Source organism: Pecten maximus, chromosome 8 (assembly GCF_902652985.1).
Source record: "Pecten maximus chromosome 8, xPecMax1.1, whole genome shotgun sequence".
In the NCBI taxonomy this organism is placed as follows: domain Eukaryota; kingdom Metazoa; phylum Mollusca; class Bivalvia; order Pectinida; family Pectinidae; genus Pecten; species Pecten maximus.
Window position 1 is genome coordinate 28,018,365 of NC_047022.1, and position 26,390 is coordinate 28,044,754.

Sequence of the window (26,390 nt, forward strand, 5' to 3'; positions counted from 1 at the left end):
TTGACCTGAAATTAACCTGAATTTGACCTTATTTTGACCTGAATTTGACCTGAATTGACATGAAGACTTTTTGCCTGTGTACCCTTCCATGATCTCCCATGCTACCAAAGCTTAAAAGGTCATGTCTCCACTCAGGACAATGGGGCATGCTCAATTTCAAGTAATATTTCAAAACTAGGCCTATATGGACAAAGCCTTAGTCGGTGTTGTGTGATTAGACAATATTCAACTCCACAATACCAACAATTATCATTAATCCCTGCCACAGATTATATTATGGTTTTTCGGGGATGATTTCAATAGACAGGTAACAAGAATAATAAACGCCTCCGACAACATATTTCGCCGGGATAGACAGTGATGTAGACGAGGCGAAAATTGTCGTCGGAGACTAAAATGTCAAGGTCATAACATTAACCATAGTGAATTTCTTTTCTCAAAAACCATCCCCTCTTCAAAGATATCTGTCCACACCAAGACAGAAGAAGTGGGACATCAACTTAAGCTACCAGCATTAGTTGTTTACAGTTATTTTGGGAATTGATATGTACCGTCTGTTGAAATTCATAGATTTTATTAATCAACATAACAACTTTAGGGTTACGTAATCGCGAGACTGTGCCAAAACACAAATCATACATCAACTACGGCGCTAGGTCCATGCAGATTAATTTTGCATATAATAACCCGTCGTCACTGTTTATCAGGGGACACTACCCAGATTATCCTACACACTTGAGTTCCACCCAAAATAATTTAGGACGTCCTTCTTATTTTAAATGTAAATTTTATTTATCTTACAACAGTGGAAGCGCGATGGGTACGTCTTAGTGTGGGACGAAACCGAGGTACCCGGGGAAAATCCACGTCACCTCCGATCAAGGATTCATAAGTGATTTTTTTCTGATCGAAGGGACATTACTCCAATTAACCCGTTTCCTGAACACAAAGTGGCTTTCTTGAAGCCATTGCTTCAAAGCAGTAATACGGCAGTGATACCTGGTTCTCTTCACTGTGTATAAGGCTGTTTCTTTTGATGAGCTACTCAAAACTACCACCAGACTCATTGGAATGCATGCTTTTATAGCCATCCTTCCAAACAACGAGAACAAAACCAGTACATACAGTGGCACCACACCAAGAGGATGTGAGAAATATTTTTGTCAGTCTCTCCTAAATAGCTTTTCTGACCATGTCACACTTTGCAGAAAATTAAGCGTTTCGTAGATTTTTAACCAACCAGTCACTGCGAGTAAACAAACAAAACCTAGAGTGGTTACATATGTTACGTCCAAGCAATGGGAACATGGCAATAAGAGGGAAATTAAATGTACGTGGTAGGTTTTGAAATCCCTTCTGTCACGTTACGCTAATAAATGTCCATATGTCAAAGTTTTGGTTTACACTGGATGTAAATCGACGGCAATAATAAACTAATTTCTTTTGAAACTAAGAACTTGATCTGAATGCTGCGTGTGTATAAAAATGTGGGTCTGATACATGCACAACTAAACAATACTCCCAAACCTGTCATTTCCAGTCTATTAAAAACAAACGACCGTGAAAAATGTGCCGGTATCATTACCTCCCCAGATCAGACGAATAATGGCTTTTAAACAATCTAGTCAGCCCTCCGTAATCCCGTCACGAAAATATATCAGAGTACAGCAACTTTTTTTTTTAATCATTCAATCATTTCAACATATCGCGCTGACTTAACTGCAGGATTTCTAATATGTAACGCATTTCGATCGGTGCTAAAAATAATATAAATGAAGCTTTATTATCATCTGAAAACTAACCATGCATACTCGTACCATCACATGAGAAGGAAATGGTGTCGGTATGCTTACACTAATTTGAAGACCGATTAACGCACTCAAACTTCCGGCTTTTCTCAAACTGCACCATTCGTCTTGTCAATCAGGTGGGCGTTAATAATTTGAATATCATAAGTGGACTTGATAGTGGATACCAACAAAGGTTGAATGGTCAGCGAAAGGGATTCGAACGTTACCATGGAAACAGATTATTTGGCATATAAATATACAAATAAACGCAATACAACATCCTATGTCACAAACATGACAGAATAACGATTATTTTACTTGTTCTGTCAATGGAGTATACATATTGAATATTAAAAGAGAAACAATGATTTTTTGTCTCTATTTATTGTGCTTAAAAGTAAAATAAATAAACAAATAAATAAAAAAAAAAAATCAGGGTAGCGCTGCATTGGAATGACGTTGATTTCGACAACAAATTTTCACCACCTTTGCATTGTCAAAATTACTTCTGCAGAATTCAGTTCTAAGTATCTATACAAAAACACTATACCTTGTCTAATGAGATACATGTACTACTATACACTTTCTGCATGGAATGTGAAAGGTGCCATGTAAACGTTATCTACAAGCTCTGACCACAATGTCATCAATATTCCTTAACTTTTAAAAGATTCATAGTAAAGTATTATAAAGAGTTTTAGAACGTTCCTTAACTGAGATTTTCCTGTTAATCCAATAATGCTTTCATAAGGTAAGTTAAGGAATTACCATCGATGAGGTAAAATGAGGTTCCATTACACCATTGCACAAATATGATGTTTTACTCGAAGTATCGATAGATTCTACTCCAGATTAACACAGACTCTATACTAGGATTGTGTATGTAATTGAATGTTGCGGCCCCATGTTTGTATGCCTTAACACGGGTAACAGATAACTACTGGTGTTCATTCCATAGTGTACAGGTTTTTATCTTCCCTTATCACAGATTGAAAGTTTTCACGAATGGCCAAGTTTTCTCATACATGTACATGAAATTCTCTATTTGACAATCAAATAAGATGACATTTTAAATAAATATGAATTTATATCCCTGAAAAATTATTTTACATGTTAACATCTAGGTCATGAATGTATGAGAACTAACCATACTTATAAACTACGGGGCCGGTAGTTCCAGCTGGTGTACTTCAATGGGGTCAAGTTAGGCTGCTGTGAGTAGTAATAACCTCATAACTGGGCGGGGCGAGGGGAAGTATTGGACATCAAACCAAGCTATTACCAGTCATTAAATGGTCCATATTCCCACTGCGCTATGCCAATCGGGGCATGTTCGTGTGGCGATATGGGCTGATCTGTACCATTGCGTGCCAACATTTGTATGAAGGCCATGTGATACACATTACCAATCCTCCACATTGTTGGTGGAGTATCTGTTTACGTAATATAGTATACACAGTTATGTTTGTTTCCGCGTGAATAATTCATAAAGTATTGGTGGATATTAACGTTTATCTTACGTGTTTTAATATAGAAGTAAATACACGATCTGATGTGGGACGACCTAGACTTGTTTAAACAACTACTAGTCCTAGGACGTCGTGTCGGCAGTGTCTGGCGAAGCAGCTCAGTACGTAGAGGGATATAAAGTGAATTTTTATAACAATGGCTGTACAGATGACTTCAATTAACGTTTTCTTAGGATGCACGATATTCGTCGTTCTTTTCACCTATTGTGCATGCGCAAATGGAGGTATCCACAACTTTCGGTGTTATACAGCCAGGTAAGATTTCCATTGAAGTCAATGGACGAAATACCAACAACAATCTGTGTTGATTGTCAGGTAAGTTTTACTCGATATTAATCTGTCTACACGTATCCCTAATTAAGTGATATTTTCTCGACAATATAGTAACACGTTCTTCAAACAAACTCAGGTACGTGTAAGGATTCAACATCCACACAACACAAACCCAGGTACGTGTAAGGATTCAATATCCACACAACACAAACCCAGGTACGTGTAAGGATTCAATATCCACACAACACAAACCCAGGTACGTGTAAGGATTCAATATCCACACAACACAAACCCAGGTACGTGTAAGGATTCAATATCCACACAACACAAACCCAGGTACGTGTAAGGATTCAACATCCAAACAACACAAACCAAGGTATGTGTAAGCATTCAACATCCACACAGCACACACTCAGGTTTGTGTAAGAATTCAACATCCACACAACACATACCTTGGTATGTGTACAACATGGGACGGCATCACAAGCTATACATTAGCAGGACAAATACATTATTTAAATCTTCATGAATTACAAGTCCTTATTTAATTATGATCAATTATATGAACATACAGTAAAACGTAGGTATATTTTCGCGACAAGTGTTGTCTTACATACAGATTCTGGATTTGTTGGCCATTTGCCAGTTCCCAAGGGCTGACATGGATCAACGAAACATCATATACATGTAACTTTATGATGGCTTCCGACCCTTATGACATTATATTTCCCTCAAAACAATACATATCAACGTGTTGTTACGGACATATACAAATGTCAACAGTAACAGTACGCGCTAATGTTTTGATGCAGATGCCATAGTATTTGAATTACAATTCCTATCTTCGTATTTCCATGTTAAGGACAACCCTGTCATATTATGACGACGTGAAGACCCATGTTTTAAGTGGCATGCGTCAAAAACAGTAACAAGCTGTCTGTGACCTCGCTCACGTTTTAGTAGGACACTGAACACCATCTGTATACTGACAGGAACAATCTACAAAAATGTATGGTACTCATCATCTCGTCCTCGCCGACAATGCTATGTAATGCGGTTGTTGTCGGCCTTACATCACCCACCTATTTCCAATTGTGTATTATTACCCTTGATTTAGGATGTTGGTAGGGATGATAAGCAATATATGTATGTCCCCTTGTTTGTGTTGTCAACAAATGTGCACTGAATCTAAGGTTGCCTCTTATCAACGGTAACTATTATAACAAAATTATGGATTTCTTAATAAGTGGTGTCATTTTATACAGCATTGCAATTTACGATATTTTGGATAAAAATTTGTGTATGGCTCAATTGTTGGTTCTATTGCGATGTAAAAACAACACAGAAAACGAAAATAAACACCATTAAAACGAAGTCGTAATTCTAACTCAAAATGAATCAAACGAGGGTGAAATACGAACACAATATATGGATTTACATGGAGACTCTTGAACAAGTTGAGAGAGAAAAAGACCTGACGTTTCGGAAGGGTAAGGATCCCATGCATCATTGACGCCACCCGCCGTACAAAACTAGGTCAAATCCAAATTAAGTCATATTCTCAAAACGATAATTACGGTTGTAATGCCAGAACCACCAGGTAGAAACGTTATACGTCCGACTTCCTATAGCACAGAGGTCATGGTATCGACTGTGAAACTGTTCCATTGTCATCATCAATCTACATCTCACGAAGCCTTATATTGTTAGGTAGGGGAAGGAGGAATGTTACCATGTAGAAATGGAATATTAACAACTAGGAAATTGAAAATATTGCGATTATTATGTAGCTTACTTACAAGCCGTCCCTGTTAGTTACAGTTGAATTACATATCGAGGTAAGCGGCTTATTGTAAAGAGTCATAGTGTCCTTGATTTCAAGTTCTACAGAGTGTATCCGATCAACAAGGCCAATAACGATTTTGTCACTTATATGTGAAATTTTCGGACTTTGCAAGGTTTTGTTACCTGTTACCTGATAAACTCGTCAACGTTATCAGCTCTGTTTGAATGAGTTTAACTGTAAGACTGTAAGCTTTATCGAGAGAAATAACACGAGTATACCAATACAGCTTCTGTAAGCAATGTCCTCCTGTAGGGAAATCGACTGGGCCAATCATCGGCGACCAGGTAGTTCAGTGGTAGAGTGTCCGTCTAGAGTTCGGAGTTCCGGGTTTGAACCCCGGTCTGGCTGCTACATTTCTCCCCCTGTTACACTTATGTTGTTGTCTTACTGAAATAGATAACGGTGTCCACGCTGTGAAACAAGGGTCAGTCACTGTCACAGAACTAGGATAGGTCTTATCTTACGTCATAGTTTACTATGTTATATAGGAAATGTGATAAAAATACTAACTAACGCGAAAAGATGACATTTCTAACGTGAAATGGTGACGTGTGGCAAGCTAAGTTGTCATTTATATTATATCAGATATCTTATATATAAGATATCTTAAATAATTTGGTAAAATCGTGGATAAACATTGCTCAGAGAATAAACGACAACTTGACTTGCCATAGTGACGCATTCATTATTATATCTTCGAAGTAATACATGTATATTCATAATTTTATTTACCTTTATTATTGCATACAAAAGTTGAAACAAGGATCTTACACCACGTTTTCATTACTATTGTTTCTATCGCTATTTTACTGCAAGATTGCAGGCGCTATTCGCATGTATTAAAAGCCAACAGCGGAACAGCTTGGTTGGTTTATTCAAGCGCGTGCTACCGTACGTGTCCCAGCACGCGCATTAATGTAACACCAATATCGATAAACTACATGCTACCATTATTAAACAGCAGTTGAATCATGTCTGTTTTGTTTCAATTTTTTGTTTATGAAACGTTTTACTTCGATCGTGGTTCCTGTAGAACAGTAAGACTTTATGCTTATTCCATAAAATGTCTCGCTGTTTCATTCCGCCCTTGCAAAGCTAACGCTATCGTTGTTTGCTAATGATGTTATTTCGTGATTAAACTGAAAACATACCGTATAAATGTCACTATATTGCGAAAATGATGGCAATGATGCTTTTTAAAAGTGAAAATAACGTCTTTGCATTACATTTTGTATTCTAACCTTCCAATTATTGTAATTTTTCATTATGATTTCTATTTTTAAAGTAATGTTGTCTTTTTTGAAGACGCAAAACCGCATTGTTTAACATATCTTTTTTTCTGTTTCTTATTTGATCACTCTTGGCTTCCGTTCATTTGAGGCGAACCTTCTAATCATAGGATCTGAGCTGAAACACAATTATACTGTTATCTAATGGGGTCTAAGTCGGCTCTCCAGAGTTATCACGGACAGAGTATCCACCAACGCAAACCACGTGGCGTATTTAACGAGGTCTAGGTCGGTTTCCAGAGTAAGCACTATCAGAGTATCCACCAACACAATTAACTGACTTGCGAACACCATTCAAAATTAAATCATTCCTGTCCATAACACTAAATCCTGCATTCTGTATTAGAGACGTACTGATTTGTAAAATAATGATTCCTTAATAATTCAGTAATATTGTACATTATACCATGTTTTAAATTTGAAAAGTTAGTTTCAAAAATGTTGATGTCAATTATTTTTTAGTTCCATAGGGTTATGAAAAAAAAATGTTTCCAAGCTTTTATAAGAATCCACTACCTACGAATCCTATGGAACTTTAAAAATATGAAATAAATGCTTAAATATAACAACACATAGGATATAGTCGACAAAAGTGTCTGACAGATGCCGTAAACTTCCGGTTGTATACGGTAAATAGATTTACCGCGGACATGTATGACAAGTAGACCGCGGACATGTATGACAAGTAGACACACATGGCTGATCCCAAAACAAATCAAAAACAAAAAAACTTTAACGACTCCATGCTAAATTCGTCCTGTTTTTTATTCACAGTAAGCCGTGTACAAGAGGTGTCAAGATGACGAGGATGAAGGAGTGTTTTAAGTGAGTGTTCCTCTGCTGCTTTCAACTTAATAAACCGGAAGTCCATGTAAATGGTACAGGTTAATACATGTACGAGAATGTCACTTCAGTTCACTTGTACCAATTATGAGAGGATTGTGGTGAAAAGACAGGTCAGCGAAATATGGTGCTGATGTATTGTAGATAAAACAGCGACTCAACTATTTATATATTATGGGTTCGTCCCGGAAATTGATATGTGATATTGCGCGCGTAGCAATACTGAACTGCCATTTTCACATGTGTGAGTTCAATTTTACACTACATATGAGCGACATGTAACCAGTTTGTGGCGATTTATGTTATAAATGCATTTGTGGTACTTTTTTTTAACGTTTTTAAAACGTTCGTTGTCGGTACATTTCATTGGACGTCGCCTTCCAATGGCCGCCGAAAACTTTTTTTCGCCCCTTTGGTTTGGTTTGGTTTATTTTGTTTAACGTCCTATTAACATCTAAGGTCATTTAAGGACGGCCTCCCGTGCGTGCGACATGTATGAGTGTGGTGAGTGCGTATGTGTGTTTTGGGAGGCTGCGGTATGTTCGTGTTAAGTCTCCTTGTGATAGGCCGGAACTTTTGCCGATTTAAAGTGCTATCTCACTGAAGCATACTGCCGAAGACACCCAGCAGCACACCCCACCCGGTCACATTATACTGACAACGGGCCAACCAGTCGTCCCACTCCAAATATGCTGAGCGCTAAGCAGGAGTAGCAACTACCATTTTTAAAGACTCTGGTATGTCTCGGCTAGGGGACAGAACCCAAAACCTTCCTCACAGCGGCGAACGCTCAACTAAAGGCCAAAAGTGAGGCATTGTCAAGGGAGACATTAGGAAGAAGAAAGTTATCGAGAAAGAAGAGAAAAGATAAGATCCCAAGTTTAGTCGCCTCTTACGATCATGCAATGGGGGCAGCAGGTACAATTTCGCCCCTGTGTTGTAAAATCACATATGTTATTATCATTAAGGCAGCTCAAGCAACTTTTTTTTTACATTGGTAGCTGCCCAGACTTTACTGGTAAAATGTTATAAAATGTGTCTGAGAGGAAAACAAATAAATACATTGATTTTGGTGTGATATCAGTGTTTATGTGTAGGTACCGAGGTCGGTGTATGGAGAGGATTTACCCGGAGAATGTCACTCAGTGCTGTAGTGGATACGTGGGTAAACACTGTGATAACTACGTCCAAGGTTTGTACAGTGATAACGACATTCCTTATTTTCTTTTCTCACAAATTCATTTATTTGTTTAGGAAGCTAAACACGATCAGTATCAGGTACTTAAAAGCTTTCGAATATTTTGTATACAATAATTTGTCAGTATCTTAGAATCATGTAATACTTGGTTTTTACTTATGATTTATGGCGTCTTGTACTGGATTATAGCGTCTTATGTTGATTTATAGCGTCTTATGTTGAGTTATGCCGTCTTATGTTGAGTTATGGCGTCTAATGTTGAGTTATAGCGTCTTATGTTGAGTTATGGCGTCTAATGTTGAGTTATGGCATCTAATGTTGAGTTAAGGCGTCTTATGTTGGATTATAGCGTCTTATATTGAGTTATGGCGTCTAATGTTGAGTTATGGGGTCTTATGTTGAGTTATGACGTCTTATATTGAGTTATGTCGTCTAATGTTGAGTTAAGGCGTCTAATGTTGGATTATAGCGTCTAATGTTGAGTTATGCCGTCTAATGTTGAGTTATGGCGTCTTATGTTGAGTTATGGCGTCTAATGGTGAGTTATGGCGTCTAATGTTGAGTTATGGCGTCTAATGTTGAGTTATGTCGTCTAATATTGGGTTATGCCGTCTAATATTGGGTTATGGGGTCTAATGTTGAGTTATGCCGTCTAATGTTGAGTTATGTCGTCTAATGTTGAGTCAAGGCGTCTAATATTGGGTTATGGGGTCTTCTGTTGAGTCAAGGCGTCTAATTTTGAGTTATGGTGTCTTATGTTGAGTTTTGGCGTCTCATATTGATTGATGCCGTCGTCTAATGGTGAGTTATGACGTTTTATGTTGAGTTACATGTATGGCATCTTATGTTGGATTATAACGTCTAATGTTGATTTATGGGGTCTAATGTTGAGTCAAGGCATCTATTGCTGATTTATGCCGTCTTATGTTGAGTTATGGCGTCTAATGGTGAGTTATGGCGTCTAATGTTGATTTATGCCGTCTTATGTTGAGTTATAGCGTCTAAGGTTGAGTAAGGCGTCTAATGTCTAATTTTGAGTTATGCCGTCTAATATTGAGTTTTGCCGTCTAATATTGAGTTATGCCGTCTAATATTGAGTTATGCCGTCTAATATTGAGTTATGCCGTCTAATTTTTAGTTACGCCGTCTTTATGTTGTGAATATCATATACAATACCCACTATACACTTTAATTATTTCCAGAGCTCATATCGAGTATGTCGTTGTAATATTTAAAGTATGTCATGTAAAATTATCTTAGCATATCATTTATCAGTTAAACTGATCCTGTGTATCCTGTGTTCCAGACGAATATTACTTCGCCTCGTCCGTGGCCGGTGCTGCATTAAACTTTTTAGAACAGCCATCACAGGTAGTTTTTCCCCACTCTCAGTCAGTCGCCTTCAAATAGTGACAACACGTACATTTTGGAACTGATCTCTGTTAATTTTCATCACAATCTCTTATAAAAGTTTCCATTGAGCTCAAATTGTCTTGAAACAGCGAACACAGGTAATTGTTATTTCAAAATACATAGCAATACTTTTTTTCCTTTTCCTACAGAGAATCATCAACGCCAGAAGAGGCCCGAAAGGCGACAAAGGCGACAAAGGAAACATGGGTCCCGAAGGGTTCCTGGGAATGCCAGGACGTAAGGGTGAACCCGGCATGGCCGCAGCGAAGGGACAGAAAGGAAATCCTGGTAGTTAAAGTTTAACTTTGTCCTAAACGCCACTGTGTATACCCGTACACCGGAAATTGGTATTAGGGGGTGAAGAATGGAGGACAAACGGGTAGTTTTGCAGTATTTTAAGCATTTTCACCGTATGTAGCTATTGAACTTTCACATCTCTTACATAAATGATACGTAGACCCCCTATATTGGACATTTCTTAAAGGATATGTGTATAAGTACAGGAAACATGATGCCTGGTACCACAATCACAGCGGCTGTTGACGAGAAATTATAATGTATGATTAACATCTCCCGAACTACATTTTTTATGTTATTTGAATGTGTAATGAGAGATAGGTTTGTATATATATGCCCACTTGGTTTTTTGTTTTTTTTTTGTCGATATGAATACTTAACCTTGTCGAAATAAAAATTACCAGGTGTACGTGGGTCAGATTATTTTGTATGTATGTCATATTGAATAAAGCTGTCGAATTTTTTCATAACTTCCTGATCTCACAGTTAGATACTGTCACCGGAAAAGTTCCAAATATTCTTTATCATGAATCGTTCTCAACTGTCGCTGTGATTTCGGTACTAGACAGCATGTGTCAATTTTAACACCCAGGATTCTTCATTGACTAACACAGATGGTCTACGAAACACATACAGATTACATATGTAATAGATGTGAAAAGGGCGATAGCTACATACGTTGTAAATACAGAAAGTATTGCAATTATTTGTAAAACCTACCCTTTAGATGTTCCTTCTTCAAAGCCACAGTGCCAATTTCCGGTGTACGGGTATACACAGTGAAGTCACTGTCTGTTCAGTTAGACTAGTACTCACGTGATGGACTTGATAATATCGAGAGTCTGGACAGATGTACATCATCATGCACGTGTATTCATTAAACCAATTAACACCATAGATAAAATATGAGACAATGACACCACCTTGTTAGGCACTAATTATATGTCATTTGTCTATTGGCTTCTCCATGTATGTGTTTTTATTCCGGTATTATGTTCTGTTTTACCCGGAGATCGTGTTTCCAATGCACGTAAACAAATCTTCTCTTTCCTTAAAGAGTTTCATACTAAGAAGGGTTACCATGGTAAGCGATAAACCCCCTGGATTGTTCGTTTTTTATTCAATTAAAAAAACAAGCCGATGAAGAATAATTACTTGTTCAATTCTATGACATTTTAGAATTAATTGAGGCCTTTGTTTATATTCCTAAATTCCCTTTTTGGATTTCTACACTTTTGACCTTAGCCTCTGCTGTACGGGGACTTTATGTATAACCGAAGTAAGTCATTTATATTTAAGATGCTATTCACAATCAATCCATTATGAACGAGAAACAGAAAGACGCCCCATGAGTCAGAAGATAGCGATGTGTGCTCCTTTAGACCATTTACTTCAGTCACTGATAGCCTAAGTAGACAATGCTCCTTTAGATTAACACTGATGTGGTATGTCTTAGCTATATGATCTTATCGAATCAGTGATTGTATATTAAACGTTTTTACTTACGGTCATCACCGAATTAATGTAGGCACAACCCGTATCATTGCTATATCTCTTTCATCACATCGACGAATACAAATGATAACAATGAAAGAGCAGTCGGGAGAGAAAAACAACACGCAAGGAAATATTCAGCTTATTTATGCTTGGCATAATGAAATATCATGGACACAATGTTATCAGCCAATTAGAACTATTCTTTTATCGCAAAATAACCCATCGAAACTGTCATCATTACTCCACAGATAAACCAATCAGAACTGTAATCCTTACTCCACAAAGGAACCAATCAGAACTGTAATCCTTACTCCACAGATAAACCAATCAGAAATGTAATCATTACTCCACAGATAAACCAATCAGAACTGTAATCATTACTCCACAGATAAACCAATCAGAATTGTAATGCCTACTCCACAAAGCAACAAATCAGACCTAGTCTTTCCGTACCAATACCCATTCAGAAACTTTCGTTCCTTGCAAAACAGCGACTAAAACAGTGGGATTTGGTACAGCGGATAGAAAGAACAGTTTTTAATGGTCAATACTCTAAGTAACTGAGCCATATCATCACTAATAAAACGGTTTTGTTCTGTATTGTAGGAATATCTGTAAAGGGAGAACGAGGAAAGAAAGGACGAAAGGGTAAAGCCGGGCGGAGGGGCCAGAAAGGGGACACTGGACCAAGAGGCCCACCAGGATTACCCGGTTTACCAGTCTCAAGAGGCTCTAGGAAAACCGGTAATGTATTCATATCTACAGGCGTCTCCATCCGATAAGTATTTATAGAAAAAATATTAGCCCTTCTCCTACTATATCAACAAGGTGCAACACTTGAAGATCGAACGATGCATCGACTGTTGAACGGAAGAAGATAAGAATATATCTATCTTGGAGCTGTTTTAAAACGGACTATCTGATTGGTCGACAATTATAGTTAGTTTACAGAGCTTTCAACCAATCGGATTTCCCGTTGCAAAACCGCTCTAAAATAATATATATATAGCCTACTTCCGTTCCACAATCGATGCATCGTCGCACAATCATGACCGCTTTTAGTCAATTTTATCATCTTTAAATCATTGTAACACCACCAAAGAATAATATGAATTCATATTGAAGGATTTGCGTGCATTTGATAATTTAGACTGATTTAACTTAAATTCAAAGGGAATCGAAACACACCTGAAATTTCCGACTTCTCCAGTGTAACAAAGGGATTGAATGGATTTTTTTCATTTTCATGGCGGCTGTGAATAGCAGAATTTATCTACATATCCCGTGGTGCGTGTTAGCGTACCTCGGAAGATATGTAGATAGCTACTGCTGTTCACAGCCGCCATGAAAATGAAAAAAAGTCCATTCAATTCATATGTTTACATTAAGTGAATTAGAATAAAATCATCCAGAACATATTCACTTTATTTTTTTTAACTTTTGATAACTGTATAAGAAAAGATGCTAAATTTATGGAACAGCTGCTGTTCCCGTCAATGCACCATCGTTTACCGTGTCCTTCCGCTCCGCAGTTTCCAGTCGTTTATTTATTATTTTTTGTTATACCCCCGCAACGAAGTAAGGGGGGTATACTGGAATCAGGTTGTCTATCCATCCGTCCGTCTGTCGGTAGACGCATTTTGTCCGGACAACTCCTCCTAAACCGATGGGCCAATTCCAAGGAAACTTCACACAGATATTAATGATCATGTGTAGGTGTGCATGCCACTTTATTTTTCTCAAAATTATGGTTGCTATGGCAACTGGTCACTATAAACAGGTTTTCCGATAAGAATCATAACTTTAAGTTTGTCCGGACAACTTCTCCTAAACTGAAGAGCCGATTTCAATGAAACTTCACACAAATAAAGAGGACCATGGGTAGATGTGCATGCCACTTTCTTTTTCTCAAAATTATGGTTGTTATGGCAACTGGTCACTATAAATAGGTTTTCCGATAAGAACCATAGCTTTAAGATTGTCCGGGCAACTCCTCCTAAACCGAAGGGCCGATTTCAATGAAACTTCACACAAATATAGAGGACCATGGGTAGATGTTCATGCCACTTTCTTTTTCTCAACATTATGGTTGTTATGGCAACTGGTCACTATAAACAGGTTTTCCGATAAGAACCATAACTTTAAGTTTGTCCGGACAACTTCTCCTAAACTGAAGAGCCGATTTCAATGAAACTTCACACAAATATAGAGGACCATGGGTAGATGTGCATGCCACTTTATTTTTCTCAAAATTATGGTTGTTATGGCAACTGGTCACTATAAACAGGTTTTCCGAAAAGAACCATAACTTTAAGTTTGTCCGGACAACTTCTCCTAAACTGAGGAGCCGATTTCAATGAAACTTCACACAAATATAGAGGACCATGTGCAGATGTGCACGCCACTTTCTTTTTCTCAAAATTATGGTTGTTATGGCAACTGGTCACTATAAATAGGTTTTCCGATAGGAACCATAACTTTAAGTTTGTCCGGGCAACTCCTCCTAAACCGAAGGGCCGATTTCAGTGAAACTTCACACAAATATAGAGGACCATGGGTAGATGTGCATGCCACTTTCTTTTTCTCAAAATTATGGTTGTTATGGCAACTGGTCACTATAAATAGGTTTTCCGATAAGAACCATAGCTTTAAGATTGTCCGGGCAACTCCTCCTAAACCGAAGGGCCGATTTCAATGAAACTTCACACAAATATAGAGGACCATGGGTAGATGTTCATGCCACTTTCTTTTTCTCAACATTATGGTTGTTATGGCAACTGGTCACTATAAACAGGTTTTCCGATAAGAACCATAACTTTAAGTTTGTCCGGACAACTTCTCCTAAACTGAAGAGCCGATTTCAATGAAACTTCACACAAATATAGAGGACCATGGGTAGATGTGCATGCCACTTTATTTTTCTCAAAATTATGGTTGTTATGGCAACTGGTCACTATAAACAGGTTTTCCGAAAAGAACCATAACTTTAAGTTTGTCCGGACAACTTCTCCTAAACTGAGGAGCCGATTTCAATGAAACTTCACACAAATATAGAGGACCATGTGCAGATGTGCACGCCACTTTCTTTTTCTCAAAATTATGGTTGTTATGGCAACTGGTCACTATAAATAGGTTTTCCGATAGGAACCATAACTTTAAGTTTGTCCGGGCAACTCCTCCTAAACCGAAGGGCCGATTTCAGTGAAACTTCACACAAATATAGAGGACCATGGGTAGATGTGCATGCCACTTTCTTTTTCTCAAAATTATGGTTGTTATGGCAACTGGTCACTATAAACAGGTTTTCCGATAAGAACCATAACTTTAAGTTTGTCCGGACAACTTCTCCTAAACTGAAGAGCCGATTTCAATGAAACTTCACACAAATATAGAGGATCATGGGTAGATGTGCATGCCACTTTCTTTTTCTTAAAATTATGGTTGTTATGGCAACTTGTCACTATAAACAGGTTTTCCGATAAGAACCATAACTTTAAGTTTGTCCGGGCAACTCCTCCTAAACCGAAGGGCCGATTTCAATGAAACTTCACACAAATATAGAGGACCATGGGTAGATGTGCATGCCACTTTCTTTTTCTTAAAATTATGGTTGTTATGGCAACTGGTCACTATAAACAGGTTTTCCGATAAGAACCATAGCTTTAAGATTGTCCGGGCAACTTCTCCTAAACTGAGGAGCCGATTTCAATGAAACTTCACACAAATATAGAGGACCATGTGCAGATGTGCATGCCACTTTCTTTTTCTCAAAATTATGGTTGTTATGGCAACTGGTCACTATAAATAGGTTTTCCGATAGGAACCATAACTTTAAGTTTGTCCGGGCAACTCCTCCTAAACCGAAGGGCCGATTTCAGTGAAACTTCACACAAATATAGAGGACCATGGGTAGATGTGCATGCCACTTTCTTTTTCTCAAAATTATGGTTGTTATGGCAACTGGTCACTATAAACAGGTTTTCCGATAAGAACCATAACTTTAAGTTTGTCCGGACAACTTCTCCTAAACTGAAGAGCCGATTTCAATGAAACTTCACACAAATATAGAGGATCATGGGTAGATGTGCATGCCACTTTCTTTTTCTCAAAATTATGGTTGTTATGGCAACTTGTCACTATAAACAGGTTTTCCGATAAGAACCATAACTTTAAGTTTGTCCGGACAACTTCTCCTAAACTGAAGAGCCGATTTCAATGAAACTTCACACAAATATAGAGGATCATGGGTAGATGTGCATGCCACTTTCTTTTTCTCAAAATTATGGTTGTTATGGCAACTTGTCACTATAAACAGGTTTTCCGATAAGAACCATAACTTTAAGTTTGTCCGGGCAACTCCTCCTAAACCGAAGGGCCGATTTCAATGAAACTTCACACAAATATAGAGGACCATGTGTAGATGTGCATGCCACTTTCTTTTTCTCAAAATTATGGTTGTTATGGCAACTGGTCACTATATTACTGGGTTATCTTAGTTAGCCTCTAATTAACAGTTCCAATTCACCATTGACTCGTGCAGATTGCAGGGGTATTAGTCAGCCATCCTGGCTACAGTTCTAGTTTTACTTGTTTTTCAAAACAAAAAGACATGAAATAACATCGAATACAATAATTCGTGTTAAATTAGATTTTTTATGTGAATAGATAAAAAAGAAAACATATTCAAGAGTATTAACATTTTTCAGATGTAATATGTGGAAAATCGGCACGTGAAACGATGTTTTTATACTGTTTTCGTAGTGTTTCCATGGTCAAATGTTTGTTGTTTTCACTTGGTATGTTCTGTACAGTGTACCTTGTTGATATAGTAGGAGTAGGGGGTAATATTGATCTACATATGTTATTAACCAGATACCTGTGATATACTTCTTACACCACGAGCGACAAGTATAATGATTATAGATAACATCGTTTTGATACATGTAGGTTTATTCCTCAGGGAATTGTCGTTTTATTAGGTTTGTTCTTTTAGGAACTGTCGTAAATAGACTTATATCTCGGAGAATTGTCCTTATGCTACGTTTATAACTCAGATAATTGTCGTTTTATAAATTCTCAGTTTGAATATTTACTACTAAAACATTTATGTTTGAACTACATCCATATTAATACAAGGTACTGCTTCCTCATGATATGATTTCAGAGAGACGTTTATACATGTATATATTGGATATACCGTAATTACAATTATTTCTTTCAGGTGAATGCAATTGTAGTGACCTTGTATCGAGAGTAGAGGTGAGAAATTTACATACTTTGTTTGGGTGACCATATATCAAGGGTAAAGTTAAGAAAGGTACACACATTTTGTGTGAGCTTGTACAGAGGGTAGATACATGTATACACGCTGAGAGTGTGACACTGTATCGAGAGTAAAGGTCAGATATCATGTCAATCAACTTTCCTCTAGAACATATTGTTTCAGTCGTTGATGAGCACGTTAAATTAATATTATTCTTTAATCAAAAGGATCTAGAGAATTTGGTCAGAGGTATAATTGACGGAAAAGTGGTCATCCCGAGAATTGGCCAGGCCATTTCAACAGGTGAGCACCCTCCCCGAGGACCACAAGGAATTCCCAAAGATGATCGTTCCGTCCCACAAGTTAGTCATAAAACACAGATGTCGGACGACAGAGAGTTCCGATCAACAACTATTGAAACAACTACTTTAATAGGTAAATATTCTGTATTGTATTAAAAACATTCCTTTCTGGTTTTCATACTTTGGCCCCAACTAGTATAGGAGGAAACGGATGAAAGATGTTTTATTTACTGCTTGGCGCCTTACTTTATCAATTCCTACGTTTTCAATATATATTTATATCCAAAGGTATTACATTATATTTTACCTGTCTTTGTGTTTTACATTATATTTTACCTGTGTGGTTAGTGTATTACTTTATATTTTGCCTGTGTGGTTAGTGTATAACATTATATTTTACCTGTGTGGTTAGTGTATTACATTATGTTTTACCTGTCTTTATGTATTACATTATATTTTACCCGTATTTGTGTATTACATTATATTTTACATTTGTGGTTAGTGTATTACATTGTATTTTACCTGTGTGGTTAATGTATTGCATTATATTTTACCTGTCTTTGTGTATTACATTATATTTTACCTGTGTGGTTAGTGTATTACATTATATTTACCTGTGTGGTTAGTGTATTACATTATATTTACCTGTGTGGTTAGTGTTTTACAATGTACATTATATTTTACCTGTGTGGTTTGTGTATTGCATTATATTTTACCTGTCTTTTGTGTATTACATTATATTTTACCTGTGTGGTTAGTATATTACAATGTACATTATATTTTACCTGTGTGGTTAGTGTATTACAATGTACATTATATTTTACCTGTGTGGTTTGTGTATTGCATTATATTTTACCTGTGTGTTTTGTCTATTACATTATATTTTACCTGTGTGGTTTTTCTATTGCATTATAGTTTACCTGTTGTTTGAGTATTACATTATATTTTACCTGTTGTTTGTTTATAACATTATATTTTACCTGTTGTTTGTGTATAATATCATATTTTACCTGTCGTTTGTTTATAACATAAGTTTTTACCTGTTTTTTGTGTATTACATTATATTTTACCTGTTGTTTGTGTATAATATTACATTTTACCTGTTGTTTGTTTATAACATCAGTTTTTACCTGTTTTTTGTGTATAATATTATATTTTACCTGTTTTTTGTGTATTACATTATATTTTACCTGTTGTTTGTTTGTAACATAAGTTTTTACCTGTTTTTTGTGTATTACATTATATTTTACCTGTTGTTTGTTTATAACATTATATTTTACCTGTCATTATTACTTGACAATAGATGTGTTATTGTTCACAGGTGAGGAATCCGAGGCGCTGATATCATCATCCCCGCCGACAGGACATACAGAATACGAACCAAGTACACTATCGGACCTCAGTGTGACCAGACAAACTACAGCTATATTAACTACAGAAATGTCCGTCAAATGTAATACGTCCACAACCATCTCTGACTGTCCTTCTGGAAGTTTCTGTAAAATCCCCGAGCCATTATTTATCCAGAACCCCCCTCCATTTCCAAGCAGCACTAATTTTTCACGGACATATTTCAATAGGCTGTCGTGTTGCAGCACTGAGACTTTGGACTTTGCTTTTCTGTATTACAAAGATCAGCATATGTTTCTATGAAAATCGCTTTCCTAGACGATAGTAGGATACGTTTCTATTTCGGCACGTTGATGTGTACACCAGCCTGGATTATTTACAGTGTTTCAAAATGACTTGGTGGGTGAATGTGATGTTAATGACTTACATGAGACAACTCACAATCAAGTATCAGAGCACAAGAACAGTTGTTGTACATATGGAAAGAGAAGGTGACCAACAATGACAAGGTATATTTTATTCATTAATTGCCACGAAGGAAGCCGTGGAATCCTCCCCGGCCTTCATGATGCATAGGATGAATTGGAGCAGGATGGCCGTCACAGAGGCAGTACATGTCGCCGGTACCATCACCGTCGCACGTGACGCTGGTCACATCGGGATGACAGGTCTTGCAGTCTGAAGCCACCTTGCACTCTCCTGGTATGTGGCAGTTGCACTCGTTGTTCAGGCAGGCCTGCGTCATGTTGATGTTTGGACACCTGGGGCAATCGCTTACGGAACTACAGGTCGGGGCCTTGGGTGGGGCCTCGTGGCCATCACAGTGACAGTCGCTCTCCTCACACGTCACGCTTTGGGTGCTAGCGGGGCATGTGTAGCAATCGCTAGGACTCTCACATTCATTTTCAAAATGACAATGGCACTCACCACCGTGGCATGCCTTGTGCAGACCTGTGTTAGGACAATCGGGGCACGTTTCAGCCGTCGTACATTTCTGCGTCTGGGGTGGAGCTTCGTGACCATTACAGTAGCAGAATGCACTTCCGGGAGCGTCCTGAACACACGTAGCCGTATCGCCGTGGTGACACGTGGTGCAATCGGCAGCGGTCGTACACGCTGAGCCAGTGTGGCAGTGACATGTCTGCTGGATACAGAATGCTTTCATGCCAGGCGGGAATTGAGGACAGTGACATTCTGTGGTTGAGGTACATGCTTGGAGTGCACTGGCGCCGGCTGCAATGACAATGAGAATATGCAAGAGGACTGAAAAGGAAGAGAAGACATAATACACTGCTGAAGCAATTCCCGCCAAGCACTAGACTAACCTGACATTGAAGGATATTACACTTGTAATCCGTCATCATACAGCGTCAAATCAGGCTCTTTGTCTGATCAGACTACTTTGAGGTTGTCCTAATTTACACTTCTGTCGGTCATCAAACTAATTAAAACTTTAATGTCATTCTGAGCCTCTAATATTGGTCCTGATCGATATGTACTCAAAGAAGTGTATCCAAGAACACGAAAGTCTACGTGGAGATTTGTTAGTCATGTTGAATGTGTTCTTTCTTTCTAAATATCGTACCTTCTTGAAATAAAAGATATTATCTAATATATTTGTTATGATTTCATACATTATAAATATAAGTGTAAATTTCTGCTTTTACGTTTTCAAATATAAAGCACTGAATCAACACCATAGCAATTATATACAACAACGATATCACACAGGGTCAATAATTATATACCACAACGACATAACACGGTTAATAAATATATACCACAACGACATCACAGGGACAATAATTATATACCACAACGACACCACACAGGGACAATAATTATATACCACAACGACACCACACAGGGACAATAATTATATACCATAACGACATCACACAAGGTCAATAATTATATACCACAACGACATCACACAGGAACATCACAGAGACAATAATTATATACTATAACGACATCACACAAGGTCAATAATTATATACCACAACGACATCACACAGGGACAATAATTATATACCACAACGACATCACACAGGGACAATAATTATATACCACAACGACATCACACAAGGTCAATAATTATATACCACAACGACACCACACAGGGACAATAATTATATACCACAACGACATCACACAGGGTCAATAATTATATACATGTACCACAACGACATCACACACGGTCAATAATTATATACCACAACGACACCACACAAGGTCAATAATTATATACCACAACGACACCACACAGGGTCAATAATTATATACCACAACGACACCACACAGGGACAATAATTATATACCACAACGACATCACACGGTCAATAATTATATACCACAACGACATCACACAGGGACAATAATTATATACCACAACGACACCACACAGGGTCAATAATTATATACCACAACGACATCACACAGGGTCAATAATTATATACCATAACGACATCACACAGGGACAATAATTATATACCACAACGACATCACACAAGGTCAATAATTATATACCACAACGACATCACAGGGTCAATAATTATATACCACAACGACACCACACAGGGTCAATAATTATATACCACAACGACATCACACGGTCAATAATTATATACCAGAACGACACCACACAGGGTCAATAATTATATACCACAACGACATCACACAGGGTCAATAATTATATACCACAACGACACCACACAGGGTTAATAATTATATACCACAACGACACCACAATGGGACAATAATTATATACCACAACGACATCACACAGGGTCAATAATTATATACCACAACGACATCACACAGGGACAATAATTATATACCACAACGACACCACACAGGGTCAATAATTATATACCACAACGACATCACACAGGGACAATAATTATATACCACAACGACATCACACAGGGTCAATAATTATATACCACAACGACATCACACAGGGTCAATAATTATATACCACAATGACATCACACGGTCAATAATTATATACCACAACGACGTCACACAGGGTCAATAATTATATACCACAACGACATCACACAGGGACAATAATTATATACCACAACGACATCACACAGGGACAATAATTATATACCACAACGACATCACACAGTGACAATAATTATATACCACAACGACACCACACAGGGACAATAATTATATACCATAACGACATCATACAGGGTCAATAATTATATACCACAACGACATCACACAGTGACAATAATTATATACCACAACGACATCACACAGGGTCAATAATTATATACCACAACGACATCACACAGGGACAATAATTATATACCACAACGACATCACACAGGGTCAATAATTATATACCACAACGACATCACACAGGGTCAATAATTATATACCACAACGACATCACACAGGGTCAATAATTATATACCACAACGCCATCACACAAGGACAATAATTATATACCACAACGACATCACGCAGGGACAATAATTATATACCACAACGACATCACACAGGGACAATAATTATATACCACAACGACATCACACGGTCAATAATTATATACCACAACGACACCACACAGAGTCAATAATTATATACCACAACGACATCACACAGGGTCAATAATTATATACCACAACGACATCACACGGTCAATAATTATATACCACAACATCACACAGGGTCAATAATTATATACCACAACGACATCACACAGGGTCAATAATTATATACCACAACGACATCACACGGTCAATAATTATATACCACAACATCACACAGGGTCAATAATTATATACCACAACGACACCACACGGTCAATAATTATATACCACAACGACATCACACAGGGTCAATAATTATATACCACAACGACATCACACAGGGACAATAATTATATACCACAACGACATCACACGGTCAATAATTATATACCACAACGACACCACACAGGGTCAATAATTATATACCACAACGACATCACACAGGGTCAATAATTATATACCACAACGACATCACACGGTCAATAATTATATACCACAACATCACACAGGGTCAATAATTATATACCACAACGACACCACACGGTCAATAATTATATACCACAACGACATCACACAGGGTCAATAATTATATACCACAACGACATCACACAGGGACAATAATTATATACCACAACGACACCACACAGGGTCAATATTTATATACCACAACGACATCACACAGGGTCAATAATTATATACCACAACGACATCACACAGGGTCAATAATTATATACCACAACGACACCACACAGGGTCAATAATTATATACCACAACGACATCACAGGGTCAATAATTATATACCACAACGACATCACACAGGGTAAATAATTATATACCACAACGTCATCACACAGGGACAATAATTATATACCACAACGACATCACACAGGGTCAATAATTATATACCACAACGACATCACACAGGGTCAATAATTATATACCACAACGACACCACACAGGGTCAATAATTATATACCACAACGACATAACACAGGGTCAATAATTATATACCACAACGACATCACACAGGGACAATAATTATATACCACAAAGACATCACACAGGGACAATAATTATATACCACAACGACACCACACAGGGTCAATAAGTATATACCACAACGACATCACACAGGGTCAATAATTATATACCACAACGACATCACACAGGGTCAATAATTATATACCACAACGACATCACACAGGGTCAATAATTATATACCACAATGACATCACACAGGGTCAATAATTATATACCACAACGACATCACACAGGGTCAATAATTATATACCACAACGACGTCACACAGGGTCAATAATTATATACCACAACGACATCACACAGGGTCAATAATTATATACCACAACGTCATCACATAGGGTCAATAATTATATACCACAACGACACCACACAGGGTCAATAATTATATACTACAACGACATCACACGGTCAATAATTATATACCACAACGACATCACACGGTCAATAATTAAATATCACATCACACATATGCTACAGTTTGGTACAGTATACGACTGCAGTCGCCCCAAAACTGAATACATACCGATGGCCAAGCATAGAATGACAAGAGAGTGCTGCATGGTGTTGTGGAGATTTCGAAATCCTGGAACTTAACGGAAGGCTGATCTTTTATCGCTTTTATACCACCGCTGTCGCCACGTTTTCGCCTCTACATGAATAGCCTTCGCGTGAACACGTGAAGCCGATCCTGTTGTCGTCATGACCAACAATCTATCCTAAGATAAGGCACAGCTACTGTATTCTATAATGTGTGTTCAAGTTCAGATCAGTACTTACATGTCCACGTTTAAAACAAAACAACTTGTGGAGAACTATATATCTATAATCACCGTTCAAAAATCGACAACTTCACGAACCTCACACTATAAACACAGTACACCTATGTTATAGTAAACAATCTACCCTTATTTCGTTCCCATTAATATACTGTGACACCAATATTACAGGGTTATGTACATGTGTTTACAGAAATCATTGTGGCGGGTTTTGATCCCCATCTAAGACTTTTTTAGGAAATAATTGTTACCTATGATGTTATATTCTTTAACATCCGTCGTTTAATATAATAAACGGCCATTTTCAATTCAACATTAATTGACTTTGTTCTTATTTATTTTGCTTGTAAAAGTCTTACAAGCTTGCCTTGGTGGTTGCCCTGTATAATAATTTCAAGAAAATGAAGATAGCATGTTACACTGCACGAAACGACCATATTTTGATTTAATGACGTCGTTGTCCTCTTAATATACAATATACTTGGGAGCTGTAGTATTGTGCAATATTTACTTTCAAGTGTATCTTCTCTATATAGCCTTACTGATGTAATTGGCGTTTACACTTCGGTACGTGATAGGTTAGTTGGTTAGAGCGCCGGCGACATAATCTCCGGTGAAGATCCCGTTCGTGGTGCGTGGTTCGACACTGCCTACTTCGTTAAGGTATCACTGTAGGATTAAAACAATCTTCCTGAATATATGTAAATAAAACCAGACTGACCTGCTCTGATTGTTCCTCGATTTCCTTTGTTTGTTTTCTGTGCGTAATTTTGTTGCGCATGCGTAAATATCTGATTATGACCTTTTGACCCTATCCCCCTTCCGTATACAACGCGCGAAATTTAAAGTGATCCAAAATATGACAAAACATATAATTCATAAACATAACTATACAATGACAGCTCCTAGCATGTATAAAGTACATTAAAATGTTATTTTAATTATCATATACCCGTACACCGGAAATTGCTATCAGCGATGCGAAACTGCTGGGTGGACGCCGTCAAACACAGTGAGTTTTTCAATGTTTTTCATCATTATATATTATTACACGGCGTATGTATTGTTTCTATGTCAACCCTATTACATAGGCATGCCATAAAACCTCCTTATGTGATTTTGTTTCAAAACATGTCTGTTTAATCATTTAACACTCTGCCGTGTACCGGAAAAAAAACCGATTAGGGTCGTGAGAAAAATGAGAGATAAAGAATGTTTAATCTCTTAAGTTACAATCGCCATCTTATATATTTGGCATTTGCTGCATGGATTCAAGTCGTTCAATGATATTCTCTTGTGAGGTTGGAAAATTGTAAACAGCTATCGAGTTAGTTTGTGTTTAGTGTACGGCTGTTTGTTTGTTGTCAATCCGCAAGTTATCAACCTGTCTTACACCTGGTCAATCTATTTTCTGTTAACGCTGCGATTTAAAGCTTTAACTAAATCAAACATGCACCTATACTTTATTAGCATTTATTAGCATTTATTAGCATAAATAATAGACGCAGGCTTGTAGCCTCTATATCCATATCAATATCAATATATAGAATAATATAAATATTTCCTATGTAATTAATGGCTTTATATTAGTTCCTGTACATTCATGAATAATAACGTTTATTTTTCCAATGATCATCTAACATTATTTCAAATTTTATGACAGAATCAGCATTGACAACAATTTGTGGCAAGCTATTCTATAAATCAATAACTCGGTAACTGAAAAATTGTTTCCTCCCATCAAGACGACATCGCTTTTTGAATATTTTCTTATCGTGACCTCTGGTTCTACTCATCTTGTCCATTTGGAAAAAGTTTTTTGTTATTCTACTATCGTATATGTTATTTACTATCTTAAAAACGTTAATCATATCTCCTCTGGTCCTACGGTGCTGTAGCGTTGGGATATTTAACCGTTGTAGCCGTTCCGGGTACGATATATTTTTAAATCCAGGGATCCGTTTTGTTGCCCTTCTCTGCACATTTTCAATGAGTTTTATATCTTTTACTTTTGATGGGTTCCAAACACTTGCAGCATACTCAAGGTGGGGTCTAACTAGAGCTTTAAATAGCATTTTGAACATGAGTTCGTCCAGATACACAAACGATCTTCTTATCAGTCCAAGTATAC

General features: G+C 37.4%; 2 protein-coding genes across 3 annotated transcripts; one reads left to right on the plus strand and one right to left on the minus strand.

Annotated features, from left to right (window-relative positions):
- The first annotated feature begins 3,114 nt into the window (after positions 1-3,114).
- On the plus strand, positions 3,115-20,502 carry LOC117333054 (collagen alpha-1(I) chain-like). 2 transcript variants are annotated; one of them, XM_033892175.1, is made up of 9 exons: positions 3,115-3,574; positions 7,502-7,552; positions 8,668-8,762; positions 10,075-10,139; positions 10,331-10,469; positions 12,582-12,719; positions 17,197-17,234; positions 17,466-17,673; positions 18,862-20,502. In XM_033892175.1, the coding sequence occupies exons 1-9, from the start codon at positions 3,456-3,458 to the stop codon at positions 19,191-19,193; spliced, it is 1,185 nt and encodes a 394-aa protein (XP_033748066.1). In that variant the 5' UTR covers positions 3,115-3,455; the 3' UTR covers positions 19,194-20,502. The 2 variants fall into 2 exon arrangements, with proteins under 2 accessions (XP_033748066.1, XP_033748067.1); XM_033892176.1 differs by having other exon boundaries at positions 3,551-3,634.
- Positions 19,393-24,186, minus strand: LOC117333055 (multiple epidermal growth factor-like domains protein 9). The gene is made up of 2 exons (XM_033892177.1): positions 24,007-24,186; positions 19,393-20,123 (listed from the first exon to the last, which is right to left on the minus strand). Exons 1-2 carry the CDS (start codon positions 24,041-24,043, stop codon positions 19,414-19,416), a joined length of 747 nt encoding a protein of 248 aa, XP_033748068.1. The 5' UTR covers positions 24,044-24,186; the 3' UTR covers positions 19,393-19,413.
- Positions 24,187-26,390: the final 2,204 nt, after the last annotated feature.

Coding starts and splice junctions, on each gene's coding strand:
- LOC117333054 (XM_033892175.1), top strand. CDS start 3,456: ATGGCTGTACAGATGACTTCAATTAACGTTTTCTTAGGATGCACGATA. Junction 10,470..12,581: donor GGGACAGAAAGGAAATCCTG/GTAGTTAAAGTT, acceptor TCTGTATTGTAG/GAATATCTGTAAAGGGAGAA. Junction 12,720..17,196: donor AAGAGGCTCTAGGAAAACCG/GTAATGTATTCA, acceptor TATTTCTTTCAG/GTGAATGCAATTGTAGTGAC.
- LOC117333055 (XM_033892177.1), bottom strand. CDS start 24,043: ATGCAGCACTCTCTTGTCATTCTATGCTTGGCCATCG. Junction 20,124..24,006: donor CATTCTATGCTTGGCCATCG/GTATGTATTCAG, acceptor TTGTCATTGCAG/CCGGCGCCAGTGCACTCCAA.